The sequence below is a fragment of the Lathyrus oleraceus genome, chromosome 4, assembly GCF_024323335.1.
Source record: "Lathyrus oleraceus cultivar Zhongwan6 chromosome 4, CAAS_Psat_ZW6_1.0, whole genome shotgun sequence".
NCBI classification, from domain to species: Eukaryota; Viridiplantae; Streptophyta; class Magnoliopsida; order Fabales; family Fabaceae; genus Lathyrus; species Lathyrus oleraceus.
This window is the reverse complement of record NC_066582.1, coordinates 210,663,709-210,680,684: the sequence shown is the minus strand read 5'-3', so window position 1 is coordinate 210,680,684 and position 16,976 is coordinate 210,663,709. Positions and strand designations below refer to the sequence as shown.

At 37.9% G+C, this 16,976-nt stretch overlaps 1 protein-coding gene across 4 annotated transcripts; it reads left to right on the top strand.

Annotated features, from left to right (window-relative positions):
* Window positions 1–8,472: 8,472 nt before the first annotated feature.
* LOC127074570 (uncharacterized) lies at window positions 8,473–16,661 on the top strand. Of its 4 annotated transcripts, none has more exons than XR_007786059.1 (2): window positions 8,473–8,548; window positions 16,406–16,661. XR_007786059.1 is itself a non-coding variant. In XM_051015894.1 (2 exons), exons 1-2 carry the CDS (start codon window positions 10,360–10,362, stop codon window positions 16,417–16,419), a joined length of 1,041 nt encoding a protein of 346 aa, XP_050871851.1. In that variant the 5' UTR covers window positions 10,285–10,359; the 3' UTR covers window positions 16,420–16,661. The 4 variants fall into 4 exon arrangements, 1 of the variants encoding a protein (XP_050871851.1); XR_007786057.1 differs by lacking the exon at window positions 16,406–16,661 and adding an exon at window positions 9,893–10,093; XM_051015894.1 differs by lacking the exon at window positions 8,473–8,548 and adding an exon at window positions 10,285–11,386.
* The last annotated feature ends 315 nt before the right edge of the window (window positions 16,662–16,976 follow it).

Here is a 16,976-nt window from a genome sequence, read left to right as displayed (position 1 = left end):
TACTAAAAATACTAAAAATAATGCATTAAATTAAATATGGTTTGTCAATTTCCTAAAACCTCACCAAAACACCAAAGAAATGACCATGAGATTTATCATAGGTCAAACAAGGTCAAAGGACCTTGGAGAAAAAATTTCAGAATTTTTGGAGACTTGAAAGTATTTTTAAACAATTAAAAATAATCACAAAATCAATTAAATCATGAAAAATATTAATAATGATCCAAAAAATATTTTAAATTCAAAATATGAAAGAGTCTTTTATTTAAATTTTTTTGGTGAAACTCTCATATTTTTTGGATCAATATTAAAATTAATATGAATTAATGAAAATTAAAGAAATAAAATGAAAATAAGAAAATACAAAAAAAATGTGGACCACTTGATCTCCCTCATTAATTGAGGTGGCAAATCAAGTGGTCACAAGCGCGCTTTCCACCATAGTCACTAGTCAACACGTAACACAAGTGGTATTTACAAGCAACGCACGAGATTAAAATATTTTGAATTGATCATGTGGCTCAGAACCTGTCCAACACATCACCGGCGTTAAACCTCCGGTCACCTTCTCAGGCGAACCTCGTCGGACTGGTTCAATCATCACTATCACATAAATGAAAAAGGAGGACATAATCTGAAAGAAAAAATGGCGTAGAGCACGAATCTGACCACAATTTCAACTAACTCCAAATATATATAAAGATATGAGGAGTTGAATTTTGAGGTGTGTCAGCTGAGTTTCTTCGATTTGACCTCAAAGCAACTCAATCTTCTTGCCTACATTGGTAGGACTTCAGACAACAAAAGATCCAAGAGAATTGATGAGAATTGAGTGAGAATCAAAGAGAAGAAAATTTCTGGAAAATACCTTCAATGTTGTGCAGAACTTGTTCTTCCTTGCTTCAATTCTTGTTTGATCTTGCTTCAATGACTTACAGAAGTGGATTAGGAATGGAAAGAAGCTTTGGATCCTGGAGTTTTTGAATCTCCAAACAGTGAGATTCAAACTCAATTTTCAAGTGAAAATTATCAGGTTTTCCTTTGAATTATGAGGGTTTGAAGAGAGGGGGAAAAGCTGGCGCACAAGGATCCTTTCAAATGAGCTCAGAGGGTCCATATTTATAGCAATTGGGAGTGTTATTTGCACACTTGAATTTTCTTCCAAATTTGACAATGTCATGCACAAGCTTGCATGGGCGTGTGCAGGCCCATGAAGCAATCTGATTAGGTCCAAATGCATCTGAAATGATGTTAGAATGAAGCTTGAATGACAAGGCAATGCTATGTGATCATTTGAACTTTGATTTCCACCAATGATGCAGGCCTGTTAAAACCATGTGCAGCCCTAGCAAACTTGGTCCAAAATGAATGAATTATAAACTCTTTGGAAATCTTAGATCAAAAGGAGCAACTCTTATGTTGAACACTTTTCCATTTGGAACTTGGATCAAGGTGAAATTTGAGGTGGAAGTTTGGAAATTTCAACATGCTGAAATTTTTTCTAAGTTTCAAGCCATATACCTCAATGTTCCACCTTACTAAACTTTTTATGTGAGCTCCAAATGAGAAAAGTGTCTTCACCAAAGTTATATATATTTCAAAGACCTTCAAAATAGTCACCAATTTTACATCATTTGGATTTAGACTGAGAGAGTTATGCATTTTTGAAGTTGAGGAAAATCACTTGTTCAATGGTATTGGTTCAAAATGACCTATAACGTATCCTCATATCACATGCTCATAAAAGTTGATTTAGCTTTCACTCCAAACATCAAAGTTGAAGTAGACATCTTGAATTTGATTTTGAAACTTGGAAATATTTCATCTCATAAATAATGAGCAAGTTATGTCCTTGGGAAGTTGACTTTCAAATTAGGGTTTAGACAAAATGATCTATAATGTTTCAACATAGAAAGTGACTTTCCAAGCAAACTTAGCTCTAAACTTCAATATGAAAGTTGTTTGGAATGTCATTTAGAGTAACGTTTCTCTTGGAATCATTTTCATATGGTGAAAATTGTAGGAGATAGGGTCTAGGGAGACCCAGTTTTGATCAGATGATTTCATCTGGCCAACCACCGTCAACCAACTTGCCAACTTGAAATTCTCTTGACTTTTTAGGATCATGGTAGATCACATATGTATAAAATAATGAATTTCGGAGTGTCCCTTGATAAATTTGATCAATTGGTGAGGAAGCTTGTTGAAGAAGTTACTCAGGATACCCAGACAAACTAGGGTTTCCAAGGCAAATCAACTCCAAACTCTTGAAGAAAACTTGATCAAAATAACATGTAGAGATCATGGGGGACTAATATATGATGCTTAGAGACTTTGTGGATCAATCCTTGGTTGTGCTTTTAAACATGAGGGGTCTTAAACCCTAGATATGAATTTGATAGACCAATGGGGACCATGCCCTACCTACAAAAGAGTTAGGCAAATACAAAGACATATTTTTGGTATTTTGGTTAGTAAAATGATAAATATACAAGTATGATACAATCACATGATGCTTGGTGATCTCTCCCAAAACAAACTCAATGAAATAGGGGTAAGAGGATGCCAAGGTATGATCTCAATGTTAATGCATATGATGAGATTGCATGAGGGATCTTAGGGTCAAAATTGGGGTCTTACAAAACTCAACTCTAAACATATCTATAACTTAAATCCCAATTATTTATAAATATATTCAAATTCCTTAAATCGCTCCAGGGGTTTTCTAAAACCCCTACCCCTCTAAGTTTACCCTTAGGGTCCCTAAACCCTTGATTTTACTCTAAAATAGAATGTTTAACTTCACAGTAGCATAAAATATTATAGACTCGTGGTAAAATTATGAAAATCTCCAGTCTAAAGGTTATTTAAGCCCTTTTTCAAATATAATTATTTGCATCTCGATCAGAGTTATGAAACTCAAGTTACACGTGAAACAATTTTCCCACTTCAACAAAAAGATTATCGCGTTGGCTTTCTAACGCAACTGACTGCACCTGAAAAAGAGTTATGAAACTCAAGTTATGCATGAAATAAGACGATCAATCCTCTTCTATGTCTCTATCTGCGATTTTTCTCTCTACAATAGTTTTAGACTTTTATATTTTCATTCTCATGCCGGTTCAAACTCATAAATCAACACTTGTCCATCATTAACAACATTGTTCATCACAACTCAGAACTCATCAATCACAAAGTCTCAACACATATCATGTCAATTAATAACATCCATATCAACATAGAACTCTATGACATCAATCATAGCATTTTAATAGATATCATGTCAATTAATAACGTCCATATCAATAGAGAACTTTATGGTGTCAATCATAATATTTTAACATGTATCATATAATTTCAACAATTAACAGAGCACGGAAATTAGGATTAACAACAACAACCCTAAGAGGTTTTGTACAAACCCCTTCAAAGTTTAATTCATTCATCAATAGGGGAAACATAAAAGAGAGAAAGGGAAAGAAGGTAAGGACTTTCCACTAACCCTCATGCTTAACACCCATATATTGAATAACTCTCCCCCTTACCTCGAATTTGCAGAAAATCTTTGAACTATAGCTATGGAGGTTTTATTCTTCACTTGCTCTCCTAGGGCCGCCTCAACTCTCTTCCTACTCCTTAATTCCCAAAACTTCTACATACTCATTTTTTTCTATTCTCCCTTCTACTTAAATAGAAAAATCTATTTATTTTTATTTCATTAATCACACTAATTCCCTTAATTTCTCATAATTCTATCCACTTACTTATTTTTATTTAAATCTCTATTTCACTATCCACTCATAAATTCTCTCAATTTTTATCAACTAATTTGTTAAATTAATTAAAATAAATTCTATCAATTTTCCTTAATATTTATTTAAATTCTAAATTAATACTAAAACCAATATTCTCTACTTCTACATAATTTAATTGTTAAAAATAAAATAAATTCTACCTAACAACTCATTAACCCATATAATATTAATTAATAGCTCAACGAAATTCTAAAATTAAGTAAAAATTATTATAATAATTAATAGAATATTATAATAAAAAACTGGGGTGCTACAACTTTTCTACACTTATAGAATTTTTTTCCTAAAAAATTCACTGATAAAAATAACCTTGGATAAGACTCATTCATCTGATTCTCTAACTCCCACGTCCCGTTACCTCTATCGATGATTGCAACAAAATAGGTACCAGTTATGAGACACATACCTTGAATAAATTATTAGGTCCCTGTGCCTCAAAACCACTAAGAGCAAAGAGTTTCCCACTAGTCTACGCGACATTTGACGGCTTCTTCGGCTTCTGGCATTGGATGTTGATGTGACCTGACTCCATAATTGAAACAAGTAAGAAATGTACTCTTGCAGTCTGCGACACGATGTCCTAGCTTTCCACAGTAGGACCATCCCAGAAAAGCATAAATGTCTCCCACACTTGTTTCATTCTTGCTTCTGTTGGATAGCGGTTAGGGAAAAAGAGTGTCGACAATGCTCACACACTTGTCACACACCAGAGTATAAACAAGTTCAAAAAACCTAGGTCGAATAGACAAACCAAGCTCTAATACCAACTATGTAACACCCTAAACCCCGACACATTATATACAAAACATGCAAAATAAAAGAATACTAAGGGTGCCACATTTCTCAGCATAACACCTCAAATTGTCTCATAATTAGAAAATCAACTTCAATTAATCATAAAATAGTTAATTCAACATCACACATAAAAAAATAAAGTATTCTCAATCCAGTGTTACACTATCAAAGCGACACACGAAAAATTAAACAACGCGAAAAGATAGACAACGAAGTAGGTCAACTATGTCATTCTCCAATATAAGCTTTGTAGTACCCCAAAATTTGCCATCCCTTTTTGTTTTTCATCTCAGTTATGATTTGAGAATCATTCATGTGCATCATTTATTCATGACTAATACTTACTAACAAGCCTCAGAGGTTCAATGCTTGTGGCGGATAAAGTCAGGACTTTGGCCTGAAGATTATGATATTGTTCATCATGTGGAGAAACCTTGATTGTTGGATTCTTTGAGACCTTGATTATCAAAGATCGCACCTTGATATTCATTTATGCATCCAAACCCTGATTCTTGATCTTGGCTTCATTATGATCTTGTGTTTGGCCTTTTGTCAATGACTTAACTTTCAAACCCTAATTGGGGGCCCATGGTTTGAGGAGCTTTGTGCTTGATTTGAAACCCTAATCCTTGATCCTGGAGTTGGTAGTCCTTGAGGTTTGTTTTGAAGGGTTGGAAACCCTAAATTGGTTCATGGCATTGATAGATTGTTGGGTTTGAGACTCTTGGTTGTTGCATGACATCTGACCTTTGACCTAACTAAACCCGTACTACATGGTTTGCTTCGGTTGGTTCCAATCATGCTTGCATTCATATTCCACTGTATCTCATTTAACCAAGTCACTTCATCCATTAATTCCATTGGACTGCATTGGTCCAAAATTCACTGATTCATTTTGATCAAGTCAGGGCATGATCACTAGGTTTCACTATCATCCATTGCCTGACATCTGATCTTTGACCTAACTAAACCCGTACTACATGGTTTGCTTTGATTGGTTCTAAGCATGCTTGCATTCATATTCCACTGCATCTCATTTGACCCAAGTCACTTCATCCATTAATTCCATTGGACTGCATTGATCCAAAATTCACTGATTCATTTTGATCAAGTCAGGGCATGATCACTAGGTTTCACTATCATCCTTTCACAAGACACATTGGTTCTAATTGGGTCATGGTACCGTTTTGAACATGTATTTTTAACCAGAGAAGTCCAGTTCACCATCTTGTTGCATAAATTGATTTTTGATCAACTGTTGACTTTTTGATCAACCAATTGACCAAAGTCAACTTATCATACTTGACCATGGCATTTAGCATAGATGTCGACGATCATTTCATCATTATTTCAAATGAATTTTAAGTTCAATTTAACGTTGAGAATTCAGATTGATTTCAAGTCGTTGGGCCATGATTGACAAAGTAATGGTTGGCCCACTTACTCATTCATTCATTATTATGTCAAAAATTTAGCATAATTCATTTCACATGTTAAGCCCATGATTCAAACTTAAGATCCAATTACCTATTTTTCAAATCCACTCGTTAAACCAACCTAATATCCATTTATCAAAACTCATTCACAAAGCCCATCTACCTAAATAATAACCTTTCTTTTTAATCCAACAATTATCTTTTTTCCAATTTCTAAAAATCCAAAATACAATCAACGTGCCACACATTTAGCTGAAACATTCCCAATTTACATGACATATCCTAAACAATGACATATCCTAAACAAGAGCATGGAAGCCCACAATTACAATCCCTATAAATAATCCCCAAAAAGATTCAACCATTGTTCCAATTTACATTTCCAAACCAACATTCATATTTCAATTTCAAGTTATTTTTCAATACAAATACAAACACAAATACTATATAACCCGATTTCCATTCAAACAAATACAAATCTCAAGCATAACTTTCAAATCACTTCCATGCATAAGTCATTTACACGATTCAATTCATTACAATTTCACGCCAACCTTCAAGTCTCATACAACTTCCGTTCAAAAGCTACAATTACAACCATGTTTTAAGCCATTATAATAACATGTTCATTTTCCAAACTACATTAAATCATGATCTAAGCTACCCTCCCCAAGCAGAAGCCAACATTGATCAACCAACAACAGTGCCAAACTCAGCCTTGATACTCAATCGCACCAACCTATGTCCGCAACCAGCTCACATTCCAAGAAGAAACGTTTCACCGCAATCAGCTCACATTCCAAGCAGAAACATTTCCCCTGCCAATTCCAAACTGAATTATACATTCAAACACCAATCTACATTAACCATGTGTATAAAGAAATTCAAACCATATGTAAAAAAAAAAAAAGAAGAAGAAATTTGGAACCATGAGCATGTTGAATAAACTTAATGTTAGAATTAATGGGTTTTTAATAATAAGTTAATAGAGAGAATTGGAAGGTCAAGAGACAGTGGGAAAATTAAGAGTATTTACTATTTATCTTAATTAGTAGAATAGCTAAAGTTTTCTGTATGTATAAAAGTCCAAAATTGCATTCTAATAAAAAACAGAAGTTTACAAACAAAATCGTTTCTTCTGACAAATTGGCATCAGAGCTAATGGCAAATATGATGAATCAAATGCCGTTGCCACGGCTAACGAAGTTGAATTACGAAAACTGGAGTATCCAGATGAAAGCTCTTCTCGGATCTCTAGACGCGTGGGAGGTGACCAAAGATGGGTTTGAAGAACCAACAGATACTGAGGGATATACAGCAGCTCAAAACAAGGCGTTGAAAGAGACGCGATCGAAGGATAAAACGGCACTATACATGTTGTTTAGGGCTGTTGATGAATCAGGCTTCGAAAAGATTGCCGGTTCGACTACGTCGAAAGAAGCGTGGGACACACTGGAGAAAGTGTTCAAAGGAGAAGATCGAGTAAAGCAAGTTCGACTCCAAACACTTCGTGGCGAATTGGAGAGGATGCAGATGAAGGAGTCAGAAAATGTATCTGACTACATCACGCGTGTACAAAAAGTGGTGAACCAACTCAGCAGAAATGGCGAAACAGTAACTGATGCACGAGTTGTCGAAAAGATTTTGAGATCTTTAACAGATAAGTTTGAGAATATTGTGTGTGCAATAGAAGAGTCGAAGGACCTTTCGACGCTCGCAGTCGAAGAGCTCGCAGGTTCCCTCGAAGCACACGAACAACGTAAGATGAAAAAGAAGGAAGAAGGAGTAGAGGACGCAAATCAAACCAAGGAGCAAATCAAAGACAAAAAGGTACTCTTTTCTCAAAATTTTCGAGGAAGAGGACGTGGTCGTGGAGGACGTGACAATGGTCGAAGTGGTAGAGGCAGCAACTTCGCCAGAGGACAGTCGATCCAGCAAAATTGGCGTGGCAGAGGACGTGGTCAAAGAGGTGGTAGGTCGAACCATTCCAACTTTGAATGCTACAAGTGTGGGAAGTATGGCCATTATGCGAAGGATTGTAACTCATTCAAATGCTATAACTGTGATAAAGTGGGACATCTTGCAAAAGATTGTCGAATCGAAAAGAAGGTAGAAGAAACAACCAATCTAACCTTGGAAGCTGAAGCAAATGAAAGTTTTTCTCTTGATGGCTCAAAATGAGATCAACACAAATGACAATGTTTGGTACCTTGTGTAACACCCCGATAATAATAAAATAATTATTTGAATTGAGTTAATAATTTAATTATTAATTTAATTAAATAATTGGAAATTTTATTATTATTATTTTTGGATTATTATTATTGGAAAGTATATATATGTTGGAATAAGGAAAAGTTCTCATTTGGAAAAGCATTTCACGTGAAAACAGAACAGAGAAGCATCGTGAGAGAAAAGGGAAAAAAGGCAGAGAAGAGGAGCTGAAGAGCAAAGGTTGGAGAACGAAAGCTTGAAGCTCAAAGATTCTGCCGGATCGTTAAGGTAAGGGGGGTTTATCGTCGATTAATGGGTATTTTGGGATAATATGTCATGGGTAGTGATAAGCCGTTAATTTGACCCTAATTGGGATTTGTAAATGTTGAAATGATGTTGGATGAACTGTGCTGAAAGTTGAAATTAAATCGGTATTTGTGTGAGTAATGATTTTCCGATCGTATAGCTTTTTACGGAATCGGAATCGGAGGTCCGGAAGTCCTCCAACGGCGGAATTCTGCATTCTGCCGTGTGTTAGCGCAGGAATTGTTGTTTGGTCTGCGTTAACCGGTTAACCCAGGGTGTTAACCGGTTAACACTGTATTGAAATGTGAAAATATTGAGTTTTTGCCTGCGTTAACCGGTTAACCCAGGGCGTTAACCGGTTAACACTGTTGCGTTTTGCCAGAAAGTGAGTTTTGCCTGCGTTAACCGGTTAACCCAGGGCGTTAACCGGTTAACACTGTTGCAGAAGTGAAAAATTGTTGTTTTAATTGTTGTGTACCTAATTGAGGGTTGGCCTATGTTGCCTATGGTGTAATAGGGATAAATTCCCGCTGTTTTGAGCAGTATGTGCAATATTGAAATGTACTAATATTGTGGTTGTTGTTTGGCATAATCTGACATGCTTATGTGATGAAATATTGCTGATGTATAATGATGTATATGATGCGGTGAATGTATATATTATGCATGATGTTGTGAATGTATGCAGTTGTGAATAGACTATTCGATGGCGTAGAGTGCGAGCATGTGTCTGTTCTTGAGTTGTTGTTGATGTTGTATTGCTAGGTGATTAGCATGCGTAGTTTAGCCTTTGGGGCTGTAGCTGATTCCCATGGTGAGGAATTAGTGAGTTGTGAATTGTTGTTGATGTTTGCATACTAGATGATTAGTGTGCATAGTCTAGCCTTTGGGGCTGTAGCTAATTCCCATGGTGAGGAATTAGTGAGTGAGGCATTAGATCTCAATGAGTGGGACTAGTGAGCTTAGTAGCCGTATCTGGATTTGATCGGTGAGCTTGAACTATATGTTCGAGAAGAGTCGGTACCGCATTTCATGGAGTCTCATTGCATAATGAATGCATGGCATAGCCTGTGGGGCTGTAGCTAATTCCCATTGTGAGGAATTAGTGAGTAAATCGTTGTGTTGTGTTGTTGGTGTTGAATATGGTTTGAGGATTATACATATGATATATATTATTGTTGAATATGATGTTTGGACGGATATTGCCGTTGCTGAATGCGTAGTCTGGTTAGGGTGAATTGATGTGTTATTTACTTAGCATTACATGTTGTTCTATAATGCTTATTATATTGATTGAGGAACTCACCCTTACAACCTATTTTTCAGGTAACGAGAAATGAGTTGAATAGAAGCTAACGCTTGGAGTCTATAGTAGTGTCCTATGGGTCATGCTCTGGTAGATGTAACATCGGGAGGGAACCTTTTCATTGTATTGTTGGAAATTGTTGAATTAGTTTACATGTATGGTGTTACATGTCTCATGCTGATGTTGAATTCTATTCCGCTGCGTATTATGCAACTGTTTTATTTGATAAATAAATGAGCATGACAGGATGTTTTGATAAATGTTGTGAAATGATTATGTGACACCCTTCGGGGCATAATTACTCTGATTGATAGGTTATTATTTTAAATTAAATATTTTGGGGTATTTAGAAGGGTGTTACATTAGTGGTATCAGAGCATAGTCGGTCGAGTCGAGTCGTAATTATTCTGTTTCCCCTGTACGGTATAGGTGTTGTGTAACCCTATCAGTACTCATTGTTTTAGTTTGTTGGGTTTTCAGAATAGAGATGGCTGGAAGAGGTAGAGATGATGCTGCGATTGCTGAGGCTCTGGGTATGCTGGCTGGAGTACTTGGAGGGAATCCAAATGTTGTAGGAATGGGAGCTGCTCGTCAACTGAGTGAGTTCCAGAAGAACAATCCTCCAATGTTCAAGGGAGCATACGATCCAGATGGTGCTCAGAAGTGGTTGAAGGAGATCGAGAGGATCTTCAGAGTAACTGAGTGTGCTGATAACCAGAAGGTCAGGTTCGGTACACATATGCTGTCAGAGGAAGCTGATGATTGGTGGGTTGCTACCCGCACTGAGTTGGAATCTGCTGGGAATACTGAGATCACTTGGGCTGTGTTCAAGGAAAGGTTCCTGAGAAAGTATTTTCCAGAAGATGTCAGAGGAAAGAAAGAGATAGAGTTTTTGGAATTGAAGCAGGGTAACAGGTCGGTTACTGAGTATGCTGCGAAGTTCACCGAGCTGTCAAAGTACTATACTCCCTATAATGAGGCTGCTGGAGAATTTTCGAAATGTGTGAAGTTTGAGAACGGGTTGCGTCCTGAGATCAAACAAGCTATTGGATATCAGAGGATCAGGGTGTTTTCTGACTTGGTTGACTGTTGCAGAATTTTTGAACAGGATTCCAAGGCTAGAGCAGAGAGCTATCAGCAGAGGGTTGATAGGAAGGGTAAGAATCAGATGGATCGTGGAAAACCGTATGCAGCTGGCAAAGGTTTTCAGAAGCAGAGTGGGATGAAGAGGCCTGGTGGGGGGGACTCTAGTGCTCCTGCTAAGTGTTATAGATGTGGTCGGGCTGGACATCGTGTTCATGAGTGTACCAGTGCTGAGATGAAGTGTTTCAAGTGTGGCAAAGGTGGTCATTTGGCTGCAGAGTGCCGGCTGAAGACTGTAACTTGTTTCAACTGTGGAGAGTTGGGTCATATCAGTCCACAGTGTCCTAAGCCGAAGAAAGAGAATCAGCCAGGAGGCAAGGTCTTTGCTTTATCGGGTTCTGAGACTTCTGCAGATGATCGTTTGATCCGAGGTACGTGTTATATTAATGGCTTTCCTCTTGTAGCTATTATTGACACCGGTGCTACTCATTCCTTTATATCTTTGGATTGTGCTGTGAAACTTAAGTTAAAAATATCTGAGATGCGTGGAAGTATGGTGATTGATACTCCTGCGAAGGGTTCAGTGACCACTACTTCGGTTTGTTTGAGTTGTCCTTTGAGTATTTTTGGTAGAGACTTTGGGATAGACCTTGTGTGTCTTCCACTAGTGCAGATCGATGTTATCCTGGGCATGAACTGGTTGGTGTTTAACCGAGTTTCTATCAATTGTTTTGATAAGACTGTGATATTTCCTGAGGTTGAGGAAGGAAAGAGTTTGTTTCTATCAGCGAGGCAGGTGAATGAGGAAGTAGCTGATGGGGCAGAGTTGTTTATGCTGTTAGCGACTTTGGAGGCTAAAGATAAACTGGTGATTGGTGATCTAGCTGTGGTGTGTGATTTTCCTGATGTGTTTCCGGAAGAAGTGAATGAGTTACCGCCAGAGCGTGAAGTTGAGTTCTCGATTGAATTGGTACCTGGTACTAGACCGATATCGATGGCTCCGTATCGTATGTCTGCTGTTGAGTTAACTGAATTGAAGAGTCAGTTGGAAGATCTGTTGGATAAGAAGTTTATTCGTCCGAGTGTGTCACCGTGGGGTGCACCAGTGTTGTTGGTTAAGAAGAAGGAAGGTACTATGAGGTTATGTGTGGACTACAGGCAACTGAATAAAGTGACGATCAAGAATCGGTATCCCTTGCCGAGGATTGATGATTTGATGGACCAGTTGGTTGGTGCAAGTGTATTCAGCAAGATAGATTTGAGATCTGGGTATCATCAGATACGAGTAAAAACTGAAGATATTCAGAAGACTGCTTTCAGGACGAGGTATGGACATTATGAGTATTCTGTGATGCCTTTTGGTGTGACTAATGCGCCTGGAGTATTCATGGAGTACATGAATAGAATTTTCCATCCGTATCTGGATCAGTTCGTTGTGGTATTTATTGATGACATTTTGGTGTATTCGAAATCTGAAGAAGAGCATGCTGAGCATTTGAGAGTGGTTTTAGGAGTGCTGCGAGAAAAGCAGTTATTTGCTAAGTTGTCTAAGTGTGAATTTTGGTTAGAAGAAGTTAGTTTTCTTCGGCATGTGATTTCAAGAGGTGGTGTTGCTGTTGATCCTTCTAAGATAGAAGCGGTATCTAAGTGGGAAGCTCCGAAGTCTGTTGCCGAGATTCGAAGTTTCCTTGGTTTGGCTGGTTACTATAGGAAGTTTATTGAGGGATTTTCTAAGTTGGCGTTACCGTTGACGATGTTGACTAGAAAGGGACAAGCGTTTGTTTGGGACTCAAAATGTGAAGAAGGTTTCCAAGAGTTAAAGAGAAGGTTGACTACTGCTCCTATTTTGACGTTACCGAGTTCGTCGGAATCATTTGAGGTTTACTGTGATGCTTCATTGTTGGGCTTAGGTGGTGTGTTGATGCAGAATAAGCAGGTTATAGCTTATGCTTCGAGACAGCTGAGGGTTCATGAAAGGAACTATCCGACGCACGATTTAGAGTTGGCAGCTGTAGTGTTTGTTTTGAAGTTGTGGAGGCATTACTTGTATGGATCAAGATTTGAAGTTTTCAGTGACCATAAGAGTTTAAAGTATTTGTTTGATCAGAAAGAGCTGAATATGAGACAGAGGAGATGGTTAGAGTTTCTGAAGGATTATGATTTTGGGTTGAATTACCATCCGGGTAAAGCAAATGTAGTGGCTGATGCATTGAGTAGGAAATCATTGCATATGTCTATGTTGATGGTTAAGGAATTGGATTTAATTGAGCAGTTTAGAGACTTGAGTTTGGTGTGTGAGAGTACTCACAATAGTGTTAAATTGGGAATGTTGAAGCTAACGAGTGGTATTCTGGATGAGATCAGAGAGGGTCAGAAATTTGATATGCTTTTGGTTGATAAGTTGACTTTAGTGAATCAAGGCCAAGGTGGTGAATTCAGAGTTGATGAGAATGGTGTTTTGAAATTTGGTAGTCGGGTGTGTATTCCGAATGTTATTGAGCTTAAGAAGAGTATTCTTGAGGAGGGACATCGTAGTGGCTTGAGTATTCATCCTGGAGCTACGAAGATGTATCATGATTTGAAAAAGTTATTTTGGTGGCCGGGAATGAAGAAAGAAATTGCGAGTTTTGTTTATTCCTGTTTGACTTGTCAGAAGTCGAAGATTGAGCATCAGAAGCCGTCTGGGCTAATGCAACCGTTGGCTATTCCAGAGTGGAAGTGGGATAGTATCAGTATGGATTTTGTTTCTGGGTTACCGAGGACAAGTAAGAATTTCGAAGCTATTTGGGTGATTGTTGATAGGTTGACGAAGTCGGCTCATTTCATTCCGATCAGAATGGATTATCCGTTAGAGAGATTAGCCGAGTTGTATATTGAGAAGATTGTAAGTTTGCATGGTATTCCGTCTAGTATTGTTTCGGACAGAGATCCTAGATTTACATCGAAGTTCTGGGAAGGTTTGCAGAAGGCTTTAGGAACTAAACTGAGATTGAGTTCTGCATATCATCCGCAGACTGATGGTTAGACTGAGAGGACTATTCAGTCACTAGAGGATCTTTTGAGAGCTTGTGTTTTGGAAAAAGGAGGTGCTTGGGATTGTTATTTGCCTTTGATTGAGTTTACCTACAACAATAGTTTTCATTCGAGCATTGGTATGGCACCGTTTGAAGCTTTGTATGGTAGGAGATGTCGGACACCTTTATGTTGGTATGAGTCCGGTGAGAGTGCTGTGGTTGGACCGGAGATTGTTCAACAAACTACGGAAAAGATTAAGATGATTCAGGATAAGATGAGAATTGCTCAGAGTCGGCAGAAGAGTTATCATGACAAGAGGAGGAAGTCACTTGAGTTCCAAGAGGGAGATCATGTGTTTCTTCGTGTTACTCCGATAACTGGTGTTGGTCGAGCCTTGAAGTCGAAGAAGTTGACACCTCGATTCATTGGTCCTTATCAGATTTTGGAGAGGATAGGAGAGGTAGCCTATCGTATCGCTTTACCGCCGTCGCTTGCGAATTTGCATGAGGTTTTTCATGTGTCTCAGTTGAGGAGATACATTCATGATCCGTCGCATATAGTCCAAGTAGATGATGTACAGGTGAGAGATAACCTGACTGTTGAAACATCACCTATGAGGATAGAGGATCGAGAGTTGAAGCAGTTACGGGGTAAAGAGATTGCCTTGGTGAAGGTAGCTTGGGGAGGACCAGCAGGTGGCAACGTGACTTGGGAACTGGAGAGTAAGATGAAGGAGTCTTATCCAGAGTTGTTCGCTTGAGGTATGTTTTCGAGGACGAAAACTCTTTTAGTGGGAGAGAGTTGTAACACCCCGATAATAATAAAATAATTATTTGAATTGAGTTAATAATTTAATTATTAATTTAATTAAATAATTGGAAATTTTATTATTATTATTTTTGGATTATTATTATTGGAAAGTATATATATGTTGGAATAAGGAAAAGTTCTCATTTGGAAAAGCATTTCACGTGAAAACAGAACAGAGAAGCATCGTGAGAGAAAAGGGAAAAAAGGCAGAGAAGAGGAGCTGAAGAGCAAAGGTTGGAGAACGAAAGCTTGAAGCTCAAAGATTCTGCCGGATCGTTAAGGTAAGGGGGGTTTATCGTCGATTAATGGGTATTTTGGGATAATATGTCATGGGTAGTGATAAGCCGTTAATTTGACCCTAATTGGGATTTGTAAATGTTGAAATGATGTTGGATGAACTGTGCTGAAAGTTGAAATTAAATCGGTATTTGTGTGAGTAATGATTTTCCGATCGTATAGCTTTTTACGGAATCGGAATCGGAGGTCCGGAAGTCCTCCAACGGCGGAATTCTGCATTCTGCCGTGTGTTAGCGCAGGAATTGTTGTTTGGTCTGCGTTAACCGGTTAACCCAGGGTGTTAACCGGTTAACACTGTATTGAAATGTGAAAATATTGAGTTTTTGCCTGCGTTAACCGGTTAACCCAGGGCGTTAACCGGTTAACACTGTTGCGTTTTGCCAGAAAGTGAGTTTTGCCTGCGTTAACCGGTTAACCCAGGGCGTTAACCGGTTAACACTGTTGCAGAAGTGAAAAATTGTTGTTTTAATTGTTGTGTACCTAATTGAGGGTTGGCCTATGTTGCCTATGGTGTAATAGGGATAAATTCCCGCTGTTTTGAGCAGTATGTGCAATATTGAAATGTACTAATATTGTGGTTGTTGTTTGGCATAATCTGACATGCTTATGTGATGAAATATTGCTGATGTATAATGATGTATATGATGCGGTGAATGTATATATTATGCATGATGTTGTGAATGTATGCAGTTGTGAATAGACTATTCGATGGCGTAGAGTGCGAGCATGTGTCTGTTCTTGAGTTGTTGTTGATGTTGTATTGCTAGGTGATTAGCATGCGTAGTTTAGCCTTTGGGGCTGTAGCTGATTCCCATGGTGAGGAATTAGTGAGTTGTGAATTGTTGTTGATGTTTGCATACTAGATGATTAGTGTGCATAGTCTAGCCTTTGGGGCTGTAGCTAATTCCCATGGTGAGGAATTAGTGAGTGAGGCATTAGATCTCAATGAATGGGACTAGTGAGCTTAGTAGCCGTATCTGGATTTGATCGGTGAGCTTGAACTATATGTTCGAGAAGAGTCGGTACCGCATTTCATGGAGTCTCATTGCATAATGAATGCATGGCATAGCCTGTGGGGCTGTAGCTAATTCCCATTGTGAGGAATTAGTGAGTAAATCGTTGTGTTGTGTTGTTGGTGTTGAATATGGTTTGAGGATTATACATATGATATATATTATTATTGAATATGATGTTTGGACGGATATTGCCGTTGCTGAATGCGTAGTCTGGTTAGGGTGAATTGATGTGTTATTTACTTAGCATTACATGTTGTTCTATAATGCTTATTATATTGATTGAGGAACTCACCCTTACAACCTATTTTTCAGGTAACGAGAAATGAGTTGAATAGAAGCTAACGCTTGGAGTCTATAGTAGTGTCCTATGGGTCATGCTCTGGTAGATGTAACATCGGGAGGGAACCTTTTCATTGTATTGTTGGAAATTGTTGAATTAGTTTACATGTATGGTGTTACATGTCTCATGCTGATGTTGAATTCTATTCCGCTGCGTATTATGCAACTGTTTTATTTGATAAATAAATGAGCATGACAGGATGTTTTGATAAATGTTGTGAAATGATTGTGTGACACCCTTCGGGGCATAATTACTCTGATTGATAGGTTATTATTTTAAATTAAATATTTTGGGGTATTTAGAAGGGTGTTACACCTTGACTCAGGAGCAAGTAACCATATGTGTGGTCACAAACACCTGTTTAAAGAAATGAGAAAGATTGAAGATGGCAATGTGTCTTTCGGAGATGCATCGAAAGTGAAGGTCGAAGGCAAAGGAACGATTCGTTACCTGCAGAAAGATGGGTTGATTGGATCAATTCAAGATGTTTATTATGTACCAAATCTTAAGACCAACATCTTGAGTTTGGGACAACTTACAGAA

Excerpts from the sequence above, each read along its gene's own strand:
- LOC127074570 (XM_051015894.1), top strand. The coding sequence starts at position 10,360 with ATGGCTGGAAGAGGTAGAGATGATGCTGCGATTGCTGAGGCTCTGGGT.